The 26,336-nt window shown below is 39.2% G+C and overlaps 3 protein-coding genes across 4 annotated transcripts in view; 2 read left to right on the forward strand and 1 right to left on the reverse strand.

The window, feature by feature from the left end:
• The window catches only part of LOC113134555 (uncharacterized), a 39,979-nt gene extending 27,902 nt beyond the window's left edge, over window positions 1-12,077 (forward strand). The window contains exons 5-10 of one of the 2 annotated variants that reach the window (XR_003296075.2): window positions 6,923-7,231; window positions 7,306-7,590; window positions 10,795-10,869; window positions 11,366-11,378; window positions 11,508-11,592; window positions 12,061-12,077. Coding sequence is in view for 1 of the 2 variants with exons in the window: in XM_026313998.2 (XP_026169783.1) it covers window positions 6,923-7,231; window positions 7,306-7,590; window positions 10,795-10,869; window positions 11,366-11,367 (671 nt within the window). In the remaining variant the exon portion in view is untranslated. Of the gene's footprint in view, window positions 1-6,922; window positions 7,232-7,305; window positions 7,591-10,794; window positions 10,870-11,365; window positions 11,379-11,507; window positions 11,723-12,060 lie in introns of those variants that run through there. The other variant, XM_026313998.2, reaches the window with a different exon arrangement.
• On the reverse strand, window positions 1-18,560 carry LOC113134603 (uncharacterized). The gene is made up of 5 exons (XM_026314056.2): window positions 18,425-18,560; window positions 17,215-17,523; window positions 16,856-17,140; window positions 970-1,254; window positions 1-420 (listed from the first exon to the last, which is right to left on the reverse strand). Exons 1-5 carry the CDS (start codon window positions 18,471-18,473, stop codon window positions 299-301), a joined length of 1,050 nt encoding a protein of 349 aa, XP_026169841.1. The 5' UTR covers window positions 18,474-18,560; the 3' UTR covers window positions 1-298.
• Window positions 12,193-26,336, forward strand: part of LOC113134565 (uncharacterized) — a 16,065-nt gene continuing 1,921 nt past the window's right edge. Inside the window, exons 1-5 of the mRNA XM_026314013.1 lie at window positions 12,193-12,312; window positions 13,015-13,320; window positions 13,395-13,679; window positions 25,431-25,739; window positions 25,814-26,089. Coding sequence (XP_026169798.1) covers window positions 12,258-12,312; window positions 13,015-13,320; window positions 13,395-13,679; window positions 25,431-25,739; window positions 25,814-26,089 — 1,231 coding nt within the window. The 5' untranslated portion in view covers window positions 12,193-12,257. The remainder of the gene's footprint in view (window positions 12,313-13,014; window positions 13,321-13,394; window positions 13,680-25,430; window positions 25,740-25,813; window positions 26,090-26,336) is intronic.

Consider the following 26,336-nt stretch of genomic DNA (forward strand, 5'->3'; position numbering starts at 1 on the left):
AGGAGCTGGGCTGCAGGACCAGGATCTGAAGATGTTTCCCAGACAGCAGGTGGTACATTGGGAAACCAGCTTTGGTAACAGGTTGGTCCATTTATTCCTCACCACAATTATCATGTGCTAAAGTAATAGAATCATAAAGCATCTTATGAATCAGAAATATACTGTATAATATTATATTCAACACATAATGACAAGTTGCATTGTGACTGCATAGTCAAAAGGTTATGGAGGTTCATCATGTATGCAGGTACAGTGCAAGTGGTTTGAGTCTGACTGAAGATCTTAGTTGCAGCCAGGTTTAGTTTTGCTTCTTGAACTTGTCCATGACATGTACGATGATGAGAGCAGACACCATGATGATCAGACCGACAGAGAACACAACTGTCTTCACCAGGCAGACAGAGATGCCAGAGAGAGTCTCTGAGGCTGAAACACAACAAAACAGGTTGTTTCATTACAAAACTGACACCACAGATCAGACAGTGACAGGCTGAACATCAGGACTGGAAGGAACAAATCAGTTAGTCCTCTCACTGTATTTGCAAAGCATTTTGGTACTTTGTTAAAGTCAAACAGTGAAAACTGCAGCTGCCTTAAACCAGATGTTCATATACAGATGTTTGTGTTGATTTATTGTTTATTGTGTTCATTTGATTACAAGCTGTTTCTGTGCTAATTCAAACAGTGAAATGTAATTACTCTCCTCCTGTTATTGGCTTTTGATGAATTTAATCTTTATTGACATTTAATATTAAAGTGAATACTTTTATTTGTATTTCATATGAAGAAAAAATACATACAAGACTAAAATCATCAACATGCTTTCATCAACATCAACATTCCCTCGTGCTTTTTGTCTTTAAGGGCCACTGTAGTTACATAAATGACACAGATGCTTCTTTCAAAAAATCTTATGCAGTTTAACATAACTCCAAACTTTACATTACTGCCATTATCTTTTATTCTTACCAGGTGGCAGAAGACAGGCCTGTCCAGTCTCTTTCGTGTCATTGGTCCAGCTGACCTGGTTGCTATGGTTACAGTTGATCGTGCTGTGGACCAGGTAGAGACGGAGAGAAGCACCAGAGGTCGTGACCTTTGAGCTCTCTCCTCCCTCCTGATGGCAGGTTATGGTGTCACATGTGACCCTGCTGGTGATGTCAGAGTCCTGTGTGCTGCAGGTCACAGTGAGGTTACAGGAGTCTGAGCTGTTGGACACAGAGTCCACTGTCAGCTTCACTGGAGACACTGGAGCTGAGGGGGAAAGATTGTGTCAAACATTTGGCAGCAGATACTGTTGATCAGTGTCTCAGTGTTCACAAACCTACCTTGGACTGTGACCTTGTGTTCACCTATTGTTGGAACTTTACCAGATCCGATCAGTTGAGCAGTGTAAACTCCACTGTCTGACTCTTGTAGATTCTTCAGTGTCACTGAGTATTTTTTCTGAGGGAACTCAACCCTTCCAGTGTAAACTTCAGAGACTGATGGTTTTTTATCAGATGAAAATCTTACTAAAATGGTTTTATTAAATGTCCAGAAAACAATGTCGTCTTCATGAAAACCATCTGTCATCACATCCAGAGTTACGTCCTTTCCCTTCTGCACAAACACAGGAGTCACAGCACTGGACCCTGTAAACACAGTGAACACAAACACACAATCAAACACAATATGTATTTTTGTCAGTACTGAACATTTAATAAGTGTCTGTACTTCACAGCCTATGATCATGTGACATTAACAAAATGAAATATTTAAACTTATTGTGGTTTATTGATGGTTAGAAAATATTTTTGCTTTGTTGTTCCTGCTGCTCAATGTTTCTCTGTTCAAAACTGTTTGAAAGCAAAAGACTTGTAATACGACAAAATGCTCAAGAATTCTTTATATTTGCTGCAACAACTACTACTAGTTCTACTAGTGTCACAACAAACATCTAATAATACTGACTTTTCTATTTGACCCAGGAAAAATGAGAACAGGTGAAACTGATCCCAGAGACAAAGATGTTAGTCAATAATTTTCTTTTTAATTCTGCAGAGTCTGTTTATTCTGTCTCTATTGAAAAACAGGGAACTTTCTTCCTTCTTCTTTCTCCTCTCACCACTATTGTTCAAAACACAAACAAACACAGGAGTCACAGCACTGGACCCTGTAAACACAGTAAACACAACATACAATTAAAATCAAACACAATATTTTTTCAGTTTCTTCAAAACCTCCTTGTTCTCTTCTTTCCCCTGTCACCACTATTGTTCAGAATCTTTCGTCCCCAGGTCGTCCTATCTGTACATCAAATTAGTCTTCAAATTGCAAATATATGTCATTTCTTTATGTTTTATAAAGTTGTTGTTCAGTATTTTCTTCATTGGTTGTTTCAGTTTGTCTTAGTTCACATTGGTCAGTGAATTTTTCTGCTGAAGCTTCCAATACTCAGAAAACAAGACTTTTGTTTGTTGTGTCTTTGATTTCCATGAAGAAGCAGATGATGGTTTCTACAATCTACCATCAGACTCTCTGTCAAACTAATCTCTTCTTCCTGACTGATCTGAGAAAATCACCCATTTCTTCATATAACTGCTGTATTTTAGTCAGAAGATAAAGCTGAAATGAATTGATGGACTTTACATGTCTGACAGCTCAGAATCACGTATCATGACTGTGTTCTGTCCTACCTGGTGTCCCAGTGCAGACCAGTAGTCCCAGCATCACAAAGAAAGACATTACAGACTCTGATACCAAGATGCAGCAGTGCAAAGTGTTTCATGTGATCTAACTCAGCACAGAGGGACAGATTATTTCTATCTTTCTTGTAAAGGTATAGGAGCCAACACAGGGAAACACAGTGGTCGACATAGAATCAACCGCATCATTGTTGTGTTTTCAGGTTAGGTGTGACTGTCCACACTTGCAGTATTAACCACTTCTCTTTAAATATGTAGCTCTATGTTGAATCTTTCTTGTATTTCCAGGTGACTCTGTTTGCAGGCAGAAGACAAACCTGTCCTGAATCATGTCTTTGATTTGGAGTTTGTGAAAGTGTTTTGTATGAAGTTTAACACAGACAGAGGATCAGGGACATAAATGCATTACAAGACCCACTTACCAAAACACAGGAAGTTGACAAACTGAGCTCAGTTCTTGGGTTTCTCACCTGCTACTTCCTGATCACACTGAAACACATCGGTTTTCCTGTCTGCTACATCAACTACCAGTTAGATTCAGCTTTAGACTTTATTGATCTTAATCAGTTTTAGTTTATATACAATATTTAAATGTTTAACATATTTATTACACTTTTCTTCAAGCTACAATTCATTGCAGTTATTTTCAAGCCTTTTCAACAGAACACAAATTCCACAAACAATCAGCAGTTACATTGCAGTTAAGTCAAATCTGTATTTTGTGTGATATATCAGGTAAATTGTGGGATTTGACTGGAGGCCTAAAGGTCAGTGTTAAACTAACAGCTGCAGTGTCTCTGCACATCTGAGCTATTTCCACTCATCTTCTGTTTCACTGAGGGAGGAGCTTTAGGGCGATGATGATGATGATGATGATGATGGTGATGAAGAGACTGGAGGGTATTTTGAGGTTCATCTTAAAACATGTACATGGAAGTTTCAGGGGGAAACTCTCCCAAATGAATGTATTTATGTTGGTCCTCTACATCATCTGAACAACAGCAGGTCAATATACATGAACTTTTACCTTTAACCTTTCACGTTTACACGTCACGCCCTTTTACTCCAAGCGGACTCAGGTGTTGTTACCGGAAACAGAGAAGTCTCCTGTTGACAGAAAAGTCGTCCACTTTAATGGAATTTAAACAGAGTTTGCACAAAAGACGCTTCAACTCGTCCGAGTGGTTTTGGCCGCTGTGGACCGGGACTGAAACACGTTGGTGGATTTAATGAGCAGAAATATGGGACCGTCCTGTGGGATGTCAGCTGCTTCTGTGCACAAACACAAACAGGTAAACTCTGTTTTGTCTTCATGCGCTTCCACAAACATGTGACCGTAGTTTCTGCTCCTCATGCTCGGTGTTGTGTAGTTGTGTGTTTGTGTTAAAATTGCACAGTGCGTGTTTTCAACAGGCCAGTTTGTTGGGATCTGAGTTTACTCTGTTCAGTCTCGGCGGTTTTTGACTTATCAGTAAATGTTGGTTTGTCTGGTGTCGAAGTTTGTTCCCACTTCAGACACTGTTTCCCTCCCGTTCCGGTGGAACAGCTGGTCCGGGTTAATGTCGGGGAGGAGAAACGTTTAGACTGAAACAGTCAGAAACAACAAAATCTACTGAAAACTACGTTTCCCCACGTTGTGTGTGACTGTGTGTGTTTGTGAAACTTTGGATTTAGGACGAGTGAGTCGCGCCCAGTGTAAAGCTGATCTAAAGGCTAAATAAAGGCGTAAGTGTCCGTGCGTAATCGCGCGTTACCGTGCGCTCCCGCCAAATTACGCATATGCAGAGGAGTCACTGTTTTCTGCTTTATATTGTCAACACTGTCGAATTGTCCCATTTTGTGAAGTTTTCTTATATTTGAAACATTTATTTTCTGGTATTTCGTAATATGTCCGTGTGTTTTAAAAAGTAAAAGCACAATTAGTTTTTTTTTAGACTGAAATACATCATTTTTGTTTATGTTTTTTATTTCAGTTGAATTCAGACCTGCTGGTCTCCATCTCTGTCACTCTTTTGAGAGATTTTGGCAGATTTTGTCTCAGACAAGACCAAATGTATTCAGGTGTGGTTCAATATGGAAGTTTTTTGTCTCTTCATTCAATTTGCAATATTGTCAATTCAATGTGCAATTTAAACATGCAGTCTGAAAATGCATATTGCAATTGATAATTCAATGTACAAAGTGACAAATCAATACTCAATTCACTCTGAATTATTTTGGTTAACAGTTTAAATAGAAGCAGAATCAGTTGCGTGTTTTAATGTCATGGGTTTTTGGTCTCTTTGTGAAACAGCGTCTCCCAGTGGATTATATTTTTATTTCATTTTCATTTTTCATTTTCTTTTTTTTTCATTTCATTGTCCCCATGCTCTTTAGTAATTGAAGTATTTGTATTGTATTGTATTGTATTCATTGGGTTTTTGTAAAGTGCGGTGACATGACTGACGTATTGTGATTTGGTGCTGTACAAAACAAAAAACTGAACTGAAACTGAACCAAAACTGAAAATGAACTGAAACTGAGCTACAACTGAAAATGAACTGAAACTGAAGATTGATTTTTGTTGCCAGTTTCTCTCTTTCTCTCTGAGCCTTTGGTCCAATAAGGTTTAATTCGTAAAATGTTTTGTGACATCCAGACACTGATATCTGAAATACTTTTAAATAGAGCATCAATTGATCCAGTGTCATTAGTAACAAACAGACAAATTGCTGACAACAAATCAGCCTGTTTTAAACTGGGCTTTAATGGGACATTTACAGTATATTTGTTTGTCTGATTATTACATGTCAAACCCCTGTGACTTCATATGTTTCCACTTTGTTGTAGTCAATTAAAGACGAGTTAAAGAGTCAAATAACATGAAACATTTCTTCTTTTGAAATAGCTTCAGTAGCTTATTAAAGTGAGTGGGGGCCACATGTGCAGAGAAAAGTTGCTAATTGCTGACATGGATCTTATTTTTGTCCTGGTCTCATCATGTTAAATTTCTTCTTCTTTTTAATTTGCATGTAAAAACATAGCACTGAAACATCTTTGTAATAGACATCAAACTAAATGTGACAGTGAACATCAGACAATCAGTTTTGAGTCATTTAATAATTTCATGTTTTCAGTTGAATCCTGAAGATGCAGTGAAGGAGGTGACTTTAAGATTTGAAGTGGTTCTGTGATGTACGTCCCTGTTTAAGGCTGTATTTGTAACAGTACCAGTCTACATGTGACAGTGAGAGGAAGGTTGAATGTTATTTGTACATATACAGACTAATGACAGCTGCTGATTCTGAAGGGCAGATTATCTGAAACATGATGTATAAGAATGACCTGAATGAATACGTGGTGCTGGGCGTGTTGTTGGTTTAAGGAACTTGTTTCCACTGTTAAAACTCAAACTCAAACTTCAATCACTGCCTGTAACATCTGCTGACTGCTGTCATGAAGCTTCTGCTTCTCTGTGCTGTTCTCTTGGGGTTACCAAGTCAAACACAAGGTGAGTTTATTTCTTTCTACCAAAAACTGAAGGTAATGTTTGGTAATGTCTTCTTCTGTTTTTGAAATTTGGATGTTAAAACTAAAGCATTAAAACATCTTTGTAAAATGTGTCAAGTGAAACTAAATGCAGTTGTAATAATAAACAGACAGACAAAATCAAACTTAAGTTAATTAGTTGTCAGACAGGAACAAACTGCAGTCACCACAATGGATAAAGATAAAATAGTAGGCAATTGCATGATGTCGTGTGTTGATGTATGTTTCCAGTTGAAGGTGCAGTGCAGGAGGTGACTTTAAGTTCAGTTTGAAGCTGTACCTGCATGTTTAAGGCTGTTTGTGTTGAGATTAGAGCATGTTTGTGGCTGAAGGGTCATTTTGCTGTTTCAGCACCAGATGTTTGACAAGGACACACGATGGGAAACTGATTTCTCAAGAACTTTGGAATAACAGTGTTAATGGAATTGGTGACTAGTCAGCAGTGATATTTTTGGCTATGTTGAGAACATACTGACATATTATCACTTCATGAATTTATTATAGTGAATCTGTTAGATTACAGTTGTCTATCAGTTATATCTAATATTCACTTCCCCTCAACTCTTCCTTTTAGTGCCCCTAATTACTAAGAATGTATTTGGAAAATAAAGGGAAACTTACAGTAAATTCTTAGTAATTAGGGGACTGGAAAAGGAAGAGTTACCTAGAGTTGGTAACACTGTGTGTTGTGTTCACTGTGTTTACAGGGTCCAGTGCTGTGACTCCTGTGTTTGTGCAGAAGGGAAAGGACGTAACTCTGGATGTGATGACAGATGGTTTTCATGAAGACGACATTGTTTTATGGAGATTTAATATAAACAGCATTTTAGTGAGATATATTCCTGGTAAAGAACCAGTAGTCTCTGACGTTTACACTGGAAGAGTTGAGTTCCCTCAGAAAAAATACTCAGTGACACTGAAGAATCTACAAGAGTCAGACAGTGGAGTTTACACTGCTCAACTGATCGGATCTGCTGAAGTTCAAATAGTAGCTGAACACAAGGTCACAGTCCAAGGTAGGTTTGTGAACACTGAGACACTGATCAACAGTATCTGCTGCCAAATGTTTGACACAATCTTTCCCCCTCAGCTCCAGTGTCTCCAGTGAAGCTGACAGTGGACTCTGTGTCCAGCAGCTCAGACTCCTGTAACCTCACTGTGACCTGCAGCACACAGGACTCTGACATCACCAGCAGGGTCACATGTGACACCACAACCTGCCATCAGGAGGGAGGAGAGAGGTCAAAGGTCACGACCTCTGGTGCTTCTCTCCGTCTCTACCTGGTCAACAGCACGATCAACTGTAACCATAGCAACCAGGTCAGCTGGACCAATGACACAAATGAGATTGGACAGGTTTGCCCTCAACTCACTGGTAAGAATCAAAAACAAAACAACAAACTCACAGTAATTTAAAATTTGGACACAGAGCTGTGTACTTATATACTTCCATACCAAGGGAGTTTGTTTTTGAAGTACCATTTGATGCACAAAACATGTTGACAATATTTGGGTCTTAGAGGTGATAAATGACGGGTGGTGATAAATGAGGTGATTCGAAACTATTGACCACAACATCTTATTACAGAGACTGGAGCATGTGACTGGTATCAGAGGAACAGCATTAAAATGGTTCCAATCCTATTTATCGGACATATTCCAATTCGTTCATGTCCATGATGAACCTTCCACATGCACAAAAGTTAGTTATGGAGTTCCACAAGGCTCTGTGCCAGGACCGATTCTGTTCACCCTGTACATGCTTTCTTTAGGCAATGTTATCGGGAAGCGCTCTATTAATTACCACAGCTTTATCTATCTATGAAACCTGTTAACACAAACCAGTTAACCAGACTTCAAGCGTGTCTAACTGACATAAAGGCCTGGATGACCAGTAACTTTCTACTTTTAAATTCAGAGAAAACAGAAGTCATTGTATTCGGGCCTAAAAGCCTCCAACACTACTGTGAAAAACCTTGGAGTTACTTTTGACCAGGACATGTCCTTTAATTCACACATAAAACAAATCTCTAGAACTGCCTTCTTTCACCTGCGTAACATTGCCAAAATTAGGAACACCCTATCTCAAAATGATCCAGAAAAACTAGTCCATGCATTTGTTACCTCAAGGCTAGATTACTGTAACTCATTACTATCTGGATGTCCCAGTATCTCCATAAAAAGCCTCTAGGTCAGGGGTGTCAAACTCATTTTCACCGAGGGCCACATCGGCATAATGGCTGTCCTCAAACTTATAAATGTAACTAAATGTAACCGAATGTAATGTAAAATAAATGTAACTTGTCCTTAATGTTAAATAACTCTGAATTTATTACTTATTCAAGTTACAAGCATAACAGTTGCACAGAAAAAATATGTTTGCTCGTTCCTCTGTTATAACATAAATCCTTTTAATTTGTCAGGTTATGAAACCCAGATAACTCCATCAATCAAGGATCAAACTATCCAAGTGAATAAAGAAAAAATCAAACATAAGTTATGACATTAACTTTGTTCAAACGTTCAACAGCTCCTCAGTGACAGAGAGATCCGCCTTCACGCCTCTAATAAAAACTGATAACTGAGCTGTATCCGTGTTATCTGTGCTTTCATCGACAGCTAATGAAAAAGCTGTGTAGCTGCGTGTCTCCTCGGCTGTGTTGCAAGGTTTTCTGCTAGTTCCGTAACTCGGTCCGCGATGGTGTTTCTTGATAAACTGACATTTTTAAAAGTCTGTATCTGGTCGGGACACACCTGCTCACAGACCTTCAGCATGCACTGCTTCAAAAACGCTCCCTCTGAAAAAGACTTCGAAGCGTGGGCGATTTCTTCAGCCACAATAAAGCTAGCTTTCACTGCCGCATTGTTTTTGGCTGTGGATTTCACACTCTGCTGCGACCGCAGTTTGCCTTTTAATTCTTGGACAAGTTGTTGCTTTTCTTGAAGGCTAGCTTTGGCGTACTTAGCTCCATGTTTGGTCTTTCTCCTTGAAGCACAAACAAGTATTCGCCTTCCCATCTTTCTTGAAACGGTCTTCTATCTCCATCAACTTTTCTCTTTCTGGACATTTTGGGGTCATTATTTAACTCTCAATTCCACTTGTTGGCATTGACGTGGACCACTGCCGTGTAGTGGCGGGGAGCCGTTACCTCGCGGGTATCACAGTTGACAGGCATTGTGGGAAATGTAGTTTTTGGTCAAAGCACGCTTTTGGCCTATTTTTTTAGACACTCAGACCTTTTATGCTCTCACGGGCCACATTAAATGACGTGGCGGGCCACACTGGCCCGCGGGCCTGAGTTTGACACCACTGCTCTAGGTAATCCAGAATGCTGTGGCCAGAGTCCTGACAGGAACTAGCAAGAGAGATCATATTTCTCCTATGTTAGTTTCCCTTCATTGGCTCCCTGTAAAATACAGAATATAATTTAAAATCCTTCTTCTCACATACAAATCCCTTCATGATCAAGCTCCTTCATACCTTAAAGACCTCATAGTACCATATTATCCCAATAGACCACTGGCCCCACCAACTTGCAGTGTCTGTTTGTTGTTTATTGTTGCTGTTCTTTTCTCTCTGCTCTATCCACTCACCCCAACCGGTCGAGGCAGATGGCCGCCCAAACTCAAACCGGTTCTGCTGGAGGATTTTGCTTCCGTTAAAGGGAGTTTTTCCTCTCCACTGTCGACAAGTGCTTGCTCATAAGGGATTTGTTGGGTTTTTTGTTTTTGTAAAGTGCCTTGAGATGATTTGTATTGTGATTTGGCGCTGTACAAATAAAATTGAATTGAATTGAATTGAAATGACCTTTAACATTTCTGTGCTGCTAGAATGATAAAGGACAATCATGAAGTCTCAAATGACTTTTAAACATATGTGCAACTCTGCTCTTGTCAGGTGCTGCACTTTATCTGTTGTTTATCAGTTTCAACATGATCGACTGAGACATGTCCATGTTTCTATATCATGGCTCAGGGGCTATTTTCATGTGTTACGTTGTGTGTCCATATGTATTTTATTAAAGACATAATGCCACGTAGACAGTGACTGACAGCTTCACGTTACTCTTCACCAGTTAAACATTTCTCATGACAGAATTCAGCAGGTTGGTTCACTGGCCATAGATTAACAAACAACTTCTAAAAATCCTACTTGTTATGTTTTCATCTGCTTCTAATCATCACTGTGTTAGAGGCTGAATGATAAAGTGGATATGCACATTGCATATGTATTTTTTCTAATTAGCAATGCAGGGCTTGATTAGTAAGTTATATTTTTCTAACATGTTGAGGTTTCAATTTTTTCAAATGGAAAGTGCCAAACAGATTTTTCAAAGAATTTCCAGAAGTTTCCACACGTTATTTTGCTCATTAATAGACTGTGTTTGCAGAGATCTGCTGTTATTCACGTTTGATAAACAGTAACATTGGTGCTTTAAAACCCTCTGAGGTTTTAAACAGTTAAATCTGAGAAGTGTCGTGGAGTTTCAGAAATATTTGTGAAGTAAAAACTGAAAAGATGAAAAGATGAACTACTGTATGTTAATATTTCTGATATAGTTCTCTGATTTCTTTGCAGTTGCTAATGGAGCCATTATAATTGGGAGTATCATGAGTGTGGCTCTTCTTCTTGCCACTGGGATTGTCATAATATGTAAGTTTCTGTTTGCAGTGAATATTGTAATTAAGCTTCATTTTTTACATGGAAATCCAGCAGTTCATATCCTTCATCCCTGGAACCTCTCTCATAATATTAGGTCACCACTGAATATTTATTTTGTGTTTACATCACTATAGAGGGCAGTATGTAAAAGAGGTTTTCTTGAAAGAGTAACCTCTGGGTTTCCGTTCTGCTTTTCTCTAATGTCTTCGCTTTACAAATTAAAAAACAGAAAGAGTCAACTCCTCTCACTTTGTGTTAATTGATTTTTAATTGTTATTGACACAAAGAGCCAAGTTTCATCTTAATCAAAGATTATTAAGACCGTGAGTAACATGTTTCATATTTACCTCAGCTGTACAAATGAAAAACTTTACGTTAGTTGAAGTGGGAGTGAAACTAACACACCTGAACTGAGACAAACCAACTAAGCAGTAAAGTAATGACAAACATTTTATTTTCCTAACATGGTCATGTGATTTATTTTTAGGAAATGAATCCAGGTCCGACCTGTCCAGGGTGTACCCCTGCCTTCCACCCGAGAGAGAGCTGGGATAGGCTCCAGCAGATCCCCGTGACCCTGAACCAGGAAAAAAGCGGGTATAGAAGATGGATGGATGGATGGAATCCAGGTCCAACTCCAGTAGAAGATGCTTCAGCTCAATCTCCAGCATCCATGTACTCCCTGTGCCTAAAGCTGAAAAATACTAATGCTGTGTATGTATTGTAGTAAATGTACTGTATTCTGTATATAAATTAGGTAGTATTTTAACTGAGCTTTTAAAATACAATTTAATATATTATCTGTATCGTTTATTTTTTAATAAATTTTGCTTTGTAACCTGCACCACAGAAGGCAGCGTTTTCAATACAGAAACATTTATTCATTGACTTCAACATGACAGACGAGGGTTAAAAATGACAAAGTAGGTATTAGACAGGAAGAATGTACAAAGACTACAGCAAACAACTTAGAGCTAAGCTGTGTATCGTACTGGTTAACACTCATGACTAAGGTGTGAAGAAAGTGCAGCAGTCTGTAAATCACAATAGATAAATTAATGAAGAGGAGAAAAGGAGAAAAAAATGATCAAAGAGGGTTGGGGGGGCAGATCTTTAAAAGGAAATGATATAGATGTATTGATATATATCAATAGCTGCATTGGCTGGCTAGCTTTTCACCAGGTCACAATGAAATGGAAAGTTTTGTATCAGGGTGATGGGTCTGATAACTTGTTAGCCCAGTCAGAGACGTCTGAGACGTATCGATACATGCTCCATGCTGGTGGGAACTCTGTCTGTCCTCTTTGAATATTTCACAGGAAGTTGTTTTGACAGTGAATCTTCAATCACTGCATGTGCAACATCTGCTGACTGCTGTCATGAAACTTCTGTTTCTCTGTGCTGTTTTCTTGGTTTTACCAAGTCAGATGCAAGGTGAGTTTATTTCTTATCCAGTCATTATTTCATGTACTTGATTGTGATAATAGTTAAAAAGTGAGATTGTTTTTCTGCCTTTGTGTCTTAGCTGTTGCAGCCTGACCACTTCCTTCAGTGCAGCAAGCTGCATGCATCCTGCTTAATCTTTTTGTACTGTTTGTTGTATTTATGACAAATATGAAGTTAGACCTTTTTAACTGTTTTCTATATACAGTATATTCTCCTTTCACAAGACGGGATGTTTACTGATTCAACAAATATCAGATTCTGGCTACACAGACAATACTTAGTGGGATCAGTTATTTGTTTTGTTCTTTTACATTAAAACAAATGTAATATATCCCCAGTCTCATTCATCAGGATTTAACATTAACAAGTTATTTTATTATGACAAATGCAACATTGACAACAGTGAAGTATTGAGGGAAACTGTAGTCAGATCTTAATTATAAACAAACTCAAATGATAAAAACAATTTGAACTGGACCTTAATTGGAGTTTGCATGTTGTTGTGGTGGTGTTAGAAATTACAAATCAATTAAAAGACTTTGAATAACATCTTTTTCCAACCCTTTATAAGCCTTGATAACTAAAGGTGTTGACTTTTATGGTGATTTTCATCTGATCTTCCATTGTGTCAGAAATGAACCAAAGTGAAGTAACAGAGTTTATTGTATATTGTGTTCACTGTGTTTACAGGGTGCAGTGCTGTGACTCCTGTGTTTGTGCAGAAGGGAAAGGACATAACTCTGGATGTGATGACAGATGGTTTTCACGAAGACGACGTTATTTTCTGGTCATTTAATACATCCAGTGTTATAGTGAGATTTTTACCTGGTAAAGAACCATCAGTCTCTGAAGTTTACACTGGAAGGGTTGAGTTCCCTCAGAAAAAATACTCAGTGACACTGAAGAATCTACAAGAGTCAGACAGTGGAGTTTACACTGGTCGACTGATCGGGAATAAAGAACAAATCCTAGCTGGATACACAATCGCAGTCCAAGGTAGGTTTGTGAACACTGAGACACTGATCAACAGTATCTGCTGCCAAATGTTTGACACAATCTTTCCCCCTCAGCTCCAGTGTCTCCAGTGAAGCTGACAGTGGACTCTGTGTCCAGCAGCTCAGACTCCTGTAACCTCACTGTGACCTGCAGCACACAGGACTCTGACATCACCAGCAGGGTCACATGTGACACCACAACCTGCCATCAGGAGGGAGGAGAGAGCTCAAAGGTCACGACCTCTGGTGCTTCTCTCCGTCTCTACCTGGTCAACAGCACGATCAACTGTAACCATAGCAACCAGGTCAGCTGGACCAATGACACCAAAGAGACTGGACAGGTTTGCCCTCAATTCACTGGTAAGAATCAAAGACAAAACAACCAACTAGCAGTAATGTACAGTTTGGAGTTATCCCAGTTAGAGATTATGTCATGTTAAGTTGTTATTTACTATAAATACTTTACAATATCTGGATTTCACTGTGTTTTGTGGCTGTGGGATTTGATCCAAAGCTGATTCTAAGTGTCACCATCCTTGTAGAACCTGGTGTATTTTAATGGCTCAGTATCTGCTGAAATAAAGTTAAACAATGCAGATCTTTATTTATTTTTCATCTACTGCAGTTCTCAACCTGGAGCTGTACTTGTTTCTTCAATCATACTCAGGGAGATTATTTTCTCAGTAAAATTTGGTGCAAGAAACGTGTCAATATTTTGTCTTGGCCACAACAGGAACTCTGTTACTTTAGAGTCATGTCAGTTCAGTGGACACAAACACAAAATCCAGTTAACAACAAACATAGAGTTTTACTATAAACCAGCCCTTCATGGCTTTTCCTTTACTTTAATTATGCATTTATCATAGTACGGGAGACACTATGTGTGCATGCACACTGTGCTGTATATGTTAGTGTAAGCTGAGCACCACCTCCAGACATCATAGTGTGGTACAAATGGCGAATAGTCGTGGTGAAGGTGGAAACTTACTGCAACAGAGACAGACACTTGGAACCTGTTTGAATCACTACCAGTGACAATCACTGCACTTAGTTAAGGTCAGAGCCATAAATGTAACACAAACAAAGATGTTTGTGTCTGAACATGTCTAACCAGTGATTATGTTCATCACCACAATGTTAGTAGGAAAACTTTTTACTATAAAAACTGAATTTCTAGGAACTGGTTGAAGATGGAGTTGTGCACTCATGTTGTATGCCTTAAAACATTATTCCCTAATGTCTTTTTATTTTTCTTTACAGGTCGGCAACACAAATATGTTACCATCTCTGTCAGCGTTGTCGTCTTAGTTTTCATAGTTTTGGTTGTAGGTGTAGCAGTTAAAAACAAACTAAAGTAAAATGATCAAAATCCTGTTCACTTTTTACAGGTGAGAATTTTGTCTCTTGGTGCTGTTACTTGTTTTCCACATGTATAAATCTCCCCTGTATTTTTATGCAGTGCAGTATAATCATCGTCAATTAAAGTTTACAGTATGAATAAGAACAGCTACTCATTAGGTTTAAACACAAATACTCCATATGTACAGTAGGTTTTATATCTGATTAATGCAGAATTCTGATAATTTGTGGTTTGTGGGATCATCTGCCTGGTCAGATACACAGACATGATAACTTGACTGTGAGTCATTTTTTACCTTTTTTTAACATCACACACACACACACACACACACACACACACACACACACACACTGTCTCGTCCACACACGCACACCGTCTCGTCCACTCTCACACACACTGTCTCGTCCATTCTTACATCCAACAGATGGTACCAAAGGTTCTATTTCTCACCACTAGATGCTGCCACATCTTTCACATTTTATACACTGCACATGATTGAACATTGAACATGCATTGAACATCTACTAATACATTCAACTGTTTACTCTTTAAAATCATTCATAACGATGATGCTCCCTCCTTGTAAATGATTTGTGACACACTGCTCTGATAAAAACAACACAAGTAACTTGATCAGCTACAGGGGGAGAACAACAACATGAAACGTCAATCATCATTTTGTGTTTTGTGACTCACTAAGCCTTACAGAAGTGTTGCATGTGTTAGGAAAGCTGATTTTATAATATTAAAATCTTGCATTGCTTATATTCATGCTTTGCAGTCTTCTTTGTCATTGCCTATATGCCTTATTTCTTGTGTGTAGGTTACATACAGTGGGTACGGAAAGTATTCAGACCCCTTTAAATTTTTCACTCTGTCATTGCAGCCATTTGTCAAAATCAAAAAAGTTCATTTTATTTCTCATTAATGTACACTCAGCACCCCATCTTGACAGAAAAAAACAGAAATGTAGAAATTTTTGCAAATTTATTAAAAAAGAAAAACTGAAATATCACATGACTGATTGGTCAGACTGCTCTTCACTCAACAGAAAGCTTATGTTGAATTCAACTGGTACTGGGAAAGAATATAACTATAGATTAAAAAAAAACATTTGTACCGTCCCTTTTTATTGTTCATCCCATCATCATTATTATCAGTGACCTAGAGATTATGAACCATGTTTTGTCAATACGTGATACTGTTGTTATCATGAGACGTCTTTCTTCTAAGTTATCCTGTTAACAGGGTCACTAGTTAACTTTATAGGCTTAAAATTAGTCAGTTAATCTCAAAGTTTATTACATTTCTCTGCTGGTCCTTCTTGCTACATATGATATTCAACAAATAAAGAAAAGTTGCATTGTGACTGCATAGTCAAAAGGTTATGGAGGTTCATCATGTATGCAGGTACAGTGCAAGTGGTTTGAGTCTGACTGAAGATCTTAGTTGCAGCCAGGTTTAGTTTTGCTTCTTGAACTTGTCCATGACATGTACGATGATGAGAGCAGACACCATGATGATCAGACCGACAGAGAACACAACTGTCTTCACCAGGCAGACAGAGATGCCAGAGAGAGTCTCTGAGGATGAAACACAACAAAACAGGTTGTTTCATTACAAAACTGACACCACAGATCAGACAGTGACAGGCTGAACATCAGGACTGGAAGGAACAAATCAGTTAGTCCTCTCACTGTATTTGCAAAGCATTTTGGATACTTTGTTAAAGTCAAACAGTGAAAACTGCAGCTGCCTTAAACCAGATGTTCATATACAGATGTTTGTGTTGATTTATTGTTTATTGTGTTCATTTGATTACAAGCTGTTTCTGTGCTAATTCAAACAGTGAAATGTAATTACTCTCCTCCTGTTATTGGCTTTTGATGAATTTAATCTTTATTGACATTTAATATTAAAGTGAAAACTTTTATTTGTATTTCATTTGAAGAAAAAATACATACAAGACTAAAATCATCAACATGCTTTCATCAACATCAACTTTCCCTCGTGCTTTTTGTCTTTAAGGGCCACTGTAGTTACATAAATGACACAGATGCTTCTTTCAAAAAATCTTATGCAGTTTAACATAACTCCAAACTTTACATTACTGCCATTATCTTTTATTCTTACCAGTGATTAGAGGACAAGTCTGTCCAGTCTCTTTGATTCTTACCAGGTGGCAGAAGACAGGCCTGTCCAGTCTCTTTCGTGTCATTGGTCCAGCTGACCTGGTTGCTATGGTTACAGTTGATCGTGCTGTTGACCAGGTAGAGACGGAGAGAAGCACCAGAGGTCGTGACCTTTGAGCTCTCTCCTCCCTCCTGATGGCAGGTTGTGGTGTCACATGTGACCCTGCTGGTGATGTCAGAGTCCTGTGTGCTGCAGGTCACAGTGAGGTTACAGGAGTCTGAGCTGCTGGACACAGAGTCCACTGTCAGCTTCACTGGAGACACTGGAGCTGAGGGGGAAAGATTGTGTCAAACATTTGGCAGCAGATACTGTTGATCAGTGTCTCAGTGTTCACAAACCTACCTTGGACTGTGACCTTGTGCTCACCTACTGTTTGAGTTTCAGCAGATCCGATCAGTTGAGCAGTGTAAACTCCACTGTCTGACTCTTGTAGATTCTTCAGTGTCACTGAGTATTTTTTCTGAGGGAACTCAACCCTTCCAGTGTAAACGTCAGAGACTATTGGTTCTTTACCAGGGACAAATCTCACTAAAATACTGTTTATATTAAATCTCCATAAAACAACGTCTAACTCATGAAAACCATCTTTCATCACATCCAGAGTTACGTCCTTTCCCTTCTGCACAAACACAGGAGTCACAGCACTGGACCCTGTAAACACAGTGAACACAAACATACAATCAAACACAATATGTATTTTTGTCAGTACTGAACATTTAATAAGTGTCTGTACTTCACAGCCTATGATCATGCGACATTAACAAAATGAAATATTTAAACTTATTGTGGTTTATTGATGGTTAGAAAATATTTTTGCTTTGTTGTTCCTGCTGCTCAATGTTTCTCTGTTCAAAACTGTTTGAAAGCAAAAGACTTGTAATACGACAAAATGCTCAAGAATTCTTTATATTTGCTGCAACAACTACTACTAGTTCTACTAGTGTCACCACAAACATCTAATAATACTGACTTTTCTATTTGACCCAGGAAAAATGAGAACAGGTGAAACTGATCCCAGAGACAAAGATGTTAGTCAATATTTTTCTTTTTAAATCTGCAGAGTCTGTTTATTCTGTCTCTATTGAAAAACAGGGAACTTTCTTCCTTCTCCTTTCCCCTCTCACCACTATTGTTCAGAATCTTTCGTCCCCAGGTCGTCCTATCTGTACATCAAATTAGTCTTCAAATTGCAAATATATGTCATTTCTTTATGTTTTATAAAGTTGTTGTTCAGTATTTTCTTCATTGGTTGTTTCAGTTTGTCTTAGTTCACATTGGTCAGTGAATTTTTCTGCTGAAGCTTCCAATACTCAGAAAACAAGACTTTTGTTTGTTGTGTCTTTGATTTCCATGAAGAAGCAGATGATGGTTTCTACAATCTACCATCAGACTCTCTGTCAAACTAATCTCTTCTTCCTGACTGATCTGAGAAAATCACCCATTTCTTCATATAACTGCTGTATTTTAGTCAGAAGATAAAGCTGAAATGAATTGATGGACTTTACATGTCTGACAGCTCAGAATCACGTATCATGACTGTGTTCTGTCCTACCTGGTGTCCCAGTGCAGACCAGTAGTCCCAGCATCACAAAGAAAGACATTATAGACTCTGATACCAAGATGCAGCAGTGCAAAGTGTTTCATGTGATCTAACTCAGCACAGAGGGACAGATTATTTTTGTCTTTCCTGTTAAAACCAGGCCAAAAAAAGGGAAACACAGTCGTCGACATAGAATCACCAGCATCATTGTTGTGTTTTCAGGTTAGGTGTGACTGTCCACACTTGCAGTAATAACCACTTCTCTTTAAATACGTAGCTCTATGTTGAATCTTTCTTGTATTTCCAGGTGACTCTGTTTGCAGGCAGAAGACAAACCTGTCCTGAATCATGTCTTTGATTTGGAGTTTGTGAAAGTGTTTTGTATGAAGTTTAACACAGGCAGAGGATCAGGGACATAAATGCATTACAAGACCCACTTACCAAAAAAGAAGAAGTTGACAAACTGAGCTACTTCCTGATCACACTGAAACACATCAGTTTTCCTGTCTGCTACATCAACTACCAGTTAGATTCAGCTTTAGACTTTATTGATCTTAATCAGTTTTAGTTTATATACAATATTTAAATGTTTAACATATTTATTACACTTTTCTTCAAGCTACAATTCATTTCTGCACATTTGAGCTATTTCCACTCATCTTCTGTTTCATTGAGGGAAGAGCTTTAGGGTGATAATGATAAAGATGATGATGATGATGATAATGACGATGATGATGATGATGAAGAGACTGGGAGGGTATTTTGAGGAATTTTAAAGTCTTCAAGGTTCATTTCATTGTCCCCACACTCTTTAGTAATTGAAGTATTTGAAGAGGAAGGAAGGTAGAGAAAGGGTCTCCAACCCTGGTCCTCAAGTGCTACTGTCCTCTTTGTTTTCTAAATATCTCTGCCCTACTGCTGATTACCTGGACCAGGTGTGTTCAGGTGGTCCTGGAGCTGTATATCGCTAATGTGCAGTTACTGGCCCCACCAACCTGCAGTGTCTATTTGTTGTTTATTGTTGCTGTTCTTTTCTATCTGCTCTATCCACTCACCCCAACTGGTCCAGGCAGATGGCCGCCCAAACTGAGCCCGGTTCTGCTGGAGGTTTTTTCTTCCATTAAAGGGAGTTTTTCCTCTCCACTGTCACCAAGTGCTGCTCATAAGGGAATTGTTGGGATTTTGTAAAGTGCGTTGAGATGATTTGTATTGTGATTTGGTGCTGTACAAATATAATGAACTGAAACTGAACTAAAACTGAAAATGAACTGAAACTGAAGATTGATTTTTGTTCCCAGTTTCTCTCTTTCTCTCTGAGCCTTTGGTCCAATAAGGTTTAATCTGTAAAATGTTTTGTGACATCCAGACACTGATATCTGAAATACTTTTAAATAGAGCATCAATTGATCCAGTGTCATTAGTAACAAACAGACAAATTACTGACCACAAATCAGCCTGTTTTAAACTGGGCTTTAATGGGACATTTACAGTATATTTTTTTGTCTGATTATTACATGTCAAACCCCTGTGACTTCATATGTTTCCACTTTGTTGTAGTCAATTAAAGACGAGTTAAAAAGAATCAAATAACATGAAACATTTCTTCTTTTGAAATAGCTCCAATAGCTTATTAAAGTGAGTGGGGGCCACATGTGCAGAGAAAAGTTGCTAATTGCTGACATGGATCTTATTTTTGTCCTGGTCTCATCATGTTAAATTTCTTCTTCTTTTTAATTTGCATGTAAAAACATAGCACTGAAACATCTTTGTAATAGACATCAAACTAAATGTGACAGTGAACATCAGACAATCAGTTTTGAGTCATTTAATAATTTCATGTTTTCAGTTGAATCCTGAAGATGCAGTGAAGGAGGTGACTTTAAGATTTGAAGTGGTTCTGTGATGTACGTCGCTGTTTAAGGCTGTATTTGTAACAGTACCAGTCTACATGTGACAGTGAGAGGAAGGTTGAATGTTATTTGTACATATACAGACTAATGACAGCTGCTGATTCTGAAGGGCAGATTATCTGAAACATGATGTATAAGAATGACCTGAATGAATACGTGGTGCTGGGCGTGTTGTTGGTTTAAGGAACTTGTTTCCACTGTTAAAACTCAAACTCAAACTTCAATCACTGCCTGTAACATCTGCTGACTGCTGTCATGAAGCTTCTGCTTCTCTGTGCTGTTCTCTTGGGGTTACCAAGTCAAACACAAGGTGAGTTTATTTCTTTCTACCAAAAACTGAAGGTAATGTTTGGTAATGTCTTCTTCTGTTTTTGAAATTTGGATGTTAAAACTAAAGCATTAAAACATCTTTGTAAAATGTGTCAAGTGAAGCTAAACGTAGTTGTAACGATAAACAGACAAACTAAATTAATAAATTTGAAGCTGTACCTCCATGTTTAAGGCTGTTTGTGTTGAGATTAGAGCATGTTTGTGGCTGAAGGGGCATTTTGCTGTTTCAGTACCAGATGTTTGACAAGGACACACGATGGGAAACTGATTTCTCAAGAACTTTGGAATAACAGTGTTAATGGAATTGGTGACTAGTCAGCATTGATTTTTTTTGGCCATGTTGAAAACATACTGACATATTTAATTTCTCTGCTTTTTCTGGGTAAGTGAATCACATTTATTCAAGCGTTCATCTACAGATTAAAAACAGCCTAGCACAACTAAACTAGTCTAACACAACTAAAAACCAACTAAACTCTCTAAACAATTCATTAACCGCTACACATTCCGTTACTAGTCAAGTACTTTTCTATTCTGACCAGTATTTATTGCTATTCCCAGACTTAGCCTACCAGTTAGCTTAGCTAGCTAGTAACATGGCTTCTCCCTCTCTCTCTCTCTCTCCTGCTCGGTATGCCACATGTTTAGTTATTCATCTGCCTCCTTTAGCGATAATGATACCTGTAATAAGTGTAAAATTCTGCTAGCCTTGGAGGCGAGGATCACTGATTTGGAAGCGCGGCTCCGCACCTTTGAACAAAAGCCAACTAGCCTGGCCCCGTTAACAGGTGTGGAGCCACCAAGCTCAGGGTCTGTTAGCGGTCCAAGGGCAGCTCTGGAGCAGCCCAGAGAATTAGCCTGGGTGACTGTCTGACGGAAACATACTCCTAAGCAGAGGCCCACGACTCATCACCTGCCTGTTCATGTTTCTAATAGACACACCCGCTGAGAAACCCACTCTGATAACTCTTTATTTACATCTATGCCATGTGCCAACATGGAGGGCAGCTGCCTCCATCCCACTCCCTACCAAGTTGATCATGTTGTTGACAGCGCTGTAGCCTCACTGCGTGAAACGCTTGATACTGTGGCCCCTCTGAAAAAGAAGTTAGTGAATCAGAGGAGATTAGCTCCATGGTACAGTTTACATATTCGTACCTTAAAGCAGACATCATGGAGGCTGGAAAGGAAGTGGCCTTCCACAAATTTAGAGGAATTTTATTTAGCCTGGAAAAACTATTAACATATAAAAAGCTCTGTAAAGCCAAAACTGCAGACTACTCATCACTAATAGAGGAAAATAAGAACAATCCCAGGTTTCTTTTCAGCACTGTAGGCAGGCTGACAAAAAGTCACAGCTCTGTTGAGCCCAGTGTTCCCTTAGCTCTCAGCAGTGATGAATTTATGAGTTTCTTTACAAATAAAATCACAACTATTAGAGATAAAATTCAGCAGATGCTTCCTATACCTGCAATAAATGAATCTACTACTACAGCAGCTCTTGAATCATCTGTAAGACCTCAGTTATGTTTAGACTGCTTCTCTCCCATAGATCTCTCTGAATTCACATCAGTAGTTGCTTCATCTAAATCATCAATGTGTCTCTTAGACCTCATCCTGACTAGACTGCTTAAAGACGCCCTAACATTAATTAACTCATCTTTATTAGACTTGGTAAATTTATCTCTAGTATCGGGCTACGTACCACAGGCCTTTAAGACTGCAGTAATAAAACCCTTACTCAGAAAGCCTAGTCTTGATCCAGGAGTCTTGGCTAATTATGGACCAATATCCAACCTACCATTTATTTCTAAAATCCTTGAAAAAGCTGTTGCTAAGCATCTATTAGGCCACTTTCACAGGAATGAACTATTTTCAGATTTTCAATCAGGATTTGGAGTACATCATAGTACAGAAACAGCACTGTTAAAAGTCATCAATGATCTTCTTTTAGCCTCAGATAATGGACTTGTTTATATACTTGTCCTCCTACACCTTAGTGCTGCATTTAACACCATCGACCACAGCATCTTAATACAGAGACTGGAGCATGTGACTGGTATCAGAGGAACAGCATTAAAATGGTTCCAATCCTATTTATCGGACAGATTCCAGTTTGTTCATGTCCATGATGAACCTTCCACATGCACAAAAGTTAGTTATGGAGTTCCACAAGGTTCTGTGCTAGGACCGATTCTGTTCACCCTGTACATGCTTTCTTTAGACTATGTCATTAGGAAGCACTCTATTAATTACCACTGCTATGCAGATGACACTCTGTATCTATCTATGAAACCTGTTAACACAAACCAGTTAACCAGACTTCAAGTGTGTCTAACTGACATAAAGGCCTGGATGACCAGTAACTTTCTACTTTTAAATTCAGTGAAAACAGAAGTTATTGTATTCAGGCCTAAAAGCCTCCAGTACTACTGTTAAAAACCTTGGAGTAATTTTTGACCAGGACATGTCCTTTAACTCACACGTAAAACAAATCTCTAGAACTGCCTTCTTTCACCTGCGTAACATTTCCAAAATTAGGAACATCCTATCTCAAAATGACGCAGAAAAAATAGTCAATTCAATTCAATTCAATTCAATTTTATTTGTATAGCGCCAATTCACAATACAAATCATCTCAAGGCACTTTACAAAAACTAAAACTAAAAACCCAACAATTCCCTTATGAGCAAGCACTTGGTGACAGTGGAGAGGAAAAACTCCCTTTAACGGAAGAAAAAGCCTCCAGCAGAACCAGGCTCAGTTTGGGCGGCCACCTGCCTCGACCGGTTGGGGTGAGTGGATAGAGGAGAGAGAAAAGAACAGCAACAATAAACAACAAATAGACACTGCAGGTTGGTGGGACCAGTAACTGCACATCAGCGATATACAGGTCCAGGACCAGGGACACCTGCAGAAGGTACAGAGAGAACAGAGAGAGAGGGAGAGAGCACAAACTAGGGGAGAGAGAGAGCACAAGGTTAGTGACATTCAATGGTGGAATATACATGAGGTGGGAGGAGAGAAGAGAGGGGAGGGGAAGGGAAAGGGGGGGGTTAGGGTAGGGGAGCTCAGTGCACCGATGGTCCTCGGGCAGTCTAGGCCTATAGCAGCATAACTAAGGGATGGTTCCGGGTTACCTGAAGCCAGCCCTATCTATATGCTTTGTCAAAGAGGAAGGTTTTAAGTCTAGCCTTAAAAGTATAGAGAGTGTCTGCCTCCTGAACCCAGGCTGGGAGCTGGTTCCACAGGAGAGGAGCTTGATAACTAAAGGCTCTGCCTCCCTGCCTCTGCTTTTGGAAACTCTGGGAACCACAAGTAGACCTGCACTCTGAGAGCGAAGTGGTCTATTGGGATAATATGGTACTATGAGGTCTTTAAGGTATGAAGGAGCTTGATTATGAAGGGATTTGTATGTAAGAAGAAGGATTTTAAATTCTATTCTATATTTTACAGGGAGCCAATGAAGAGAAGCCAATATAGGAGAAATATGATCTCTCTTGCTAGTTCCTGTCAGGACTCTGCATAGTCCATGCATTTGTTACCTCAAGGCTAGATTACTGTAACTCATTACTATCTGGATGTCCCAGTATCTCCATAAAAAGCCTCCAGTTAATCCAGAATGCTGCAGCCAGAGTCCTGACAGGAACTAGCAAGAGAGATCATATTTCTCCTATATTGGCTTCTCTTCATTGGCTCCCTGTAAAATACAGAATAGAATTTAAAATCCTTCTTCTCACATACAAATTCCTTCATAATCAAGCTCCTTCATATCTTAAATACCTCATAGTAACATATTATCCCAATAGAGCACTTCGCTCTCAGAGTGCAAGTCTACTTATGGTTACCTTTCCAAAAGCAGAGGCAGAGCCTTTAGCTATCAAGCTCCGCTCCTGTGGAACCAGCTCCCAGTCTGGGTTTAGGAGGCAGACACTCTCTGTATTTTTAAGGCTAGACTTAAAACCTTCCTCTTTGACAAAGCATATAGTTAGGGCTGGCTTCAGGCAACCCTGAACCTTCCCTTAGTTATGCTGCTATAGGTCTAGACTGCCCGAGGACCATTGGTGCACTGAGCTCCCCTACCCTAACCCTCCCTTCCCTTCCCCTCTCCTCCCCCCTCACATGTATATTCCACCATTGAATGTCACTAACCTTGTCCTCTCTCTCTCCCCTAGTTTGTGCTCTCTCCTTCTCTCTCTGTTCTCTCTGTACCTTCTGCAGGTGTCTCCGGTCCTGGAGCTGTATATCGCTGATGTGCAGTTACTGGTCCCACCAACTTGCAGTGTCTATTTGTTGTTTATTGTTGCTGTTCTTTTCTCTCTGCTCTATCCACTCACCCCAACCGGTTGAGACAGATGGCCGCCCAGACTGAGCCCGGTTCTGCTGGAGGTTTTTTCTTCCGTTAAAGGGAGTTTTTCCTCTCCACTGTCGCCAAGTGCTGCTCATAAGGGATTTGTTGGGTTTTTTGTTTTTGTAAAGTGCTTTGAGATGATTTGTATTGTGATTTGGTGCTATACAAATAAAATTGAATTGAATTGAATATTATCACTTCATGAATTTAGTTAAAGTCCAGTTGTCTTTTTATATACCATCAAACACTTTAGTTATATCTAATATTCACTTCCCCTCAACTCTTCCTTTTACTATCCCCAAATTACTAAGAATTTATTTGGCAAATAAAGGGGAACTTGCAATAAATTCTTAGTAATAAGGGGACTGGAAAAGGAAGAGTTACCTAGAGTTGGTAACACTGTGTGTTGTGTTCACTGTGTTTACAGGGTCCAGTGCTGTGACTCCTGTGTTTGTGCAGAAGGGAAAGGACGTAACTCTGGATGTGATGAAAGATGATTTTCATGTAGACGACATTGTTTTATGGAGATTTAATAAAAACAGCATTTTTGTGAGATTTGTCCCTGGTAAAGAACCAATAGTCTCTGAAGTTTACACTGGAAGGGTTGAGTTCCCTCAGAAAAAATACTCAGTGACACTGAAGAATCTACAAGAGTCAGACAGTGGAGTTTACACTGCTCAACTGATCGGATCTGCTGAAGTTCAAACAGTAGCTGAACACAAGGTCACAGTCCAAGGTAGGTTTGTGAACACTGAGACACTGATCAACAGTATCTGCTGCCAAATGTTTGACACAATCTTTCCCCCTCAGCTCCAGTGTCTCCAGTGAAGCTGACAGTGTCCAGCAGCTCAGACTCCTGTAACCTCACTGTGACCTGCAGCACACAGGACTCTGACATCACCAGCAGGGTCACATGTGACACCATAACCTGCCATCAGGAGGGAGGAGAGAGCTCAAAGGTCATGACCTCTGGTGCTTCTCTCCGTCTCTACCTGGTCAACAGCATGATCAACTGTAACCATAGCAACCAGGTCAGCTGGACCAAAGACACGAAAGAGACTGGACAGGCCTGTCTTCTGCCACCTGGTAAGAATCAAAGACAAAACAACCAACTGGCAGTAATGTACAGTTTGGAGTTATCCCAATTAGAGATTATGTCATGTTAAGTTGTTATTTACTATAAATATGTTACAATATCTGGATTTCACTGTGTTTTGTGGCTGTGGGATTTGATCATTTCTCCAGCAGAGATGTCCCAAGCTGATTCTAAGTGTCACTATCCTTGTAGAACCTGGTGTATTTTAATGGGTCAGTATCTGCTGAAATAAAGTTA

This window comes from Mastacembelus armatus, chromosome 17 (genome assembly GCF_900324485.2).
Source record: "Mastacembelus armatus chromosome 17, fMasArm1.2, whole genome shotgun sequence".
NCBI lineage: Eukaryota > Metazoa > Chordata > Actinopteri > Synbranchiformes > Mastacembelidae > Mastacembelus > Mastacembelus armatus.

Bases quoted from the DNA above. Each gene is read 5' to 3' on its own strand.
- LOC113134603 (XM_026314056.2), bottom strand. From the start codon at position 18,473: ATGTCTTTCTTTGTGATGCTGGGACTACTGGTCTGCACTGGGACACCA. The intron at 17,524-18,424 runs GTAGGACAGAAC...CTGTGTTTACAG, and splicing joins GGTCTGCACTGGGACACCAG to GGTCCAGTGCTGTGACTCCT. The intron at 17,141-17,214 runs GTAGGTTTGTGA...TTTCCCCCTCAG, and splicing joins GCACAAGGTCACAGTCCAAG to CTCCAGTGTCTCCAGTGAAG.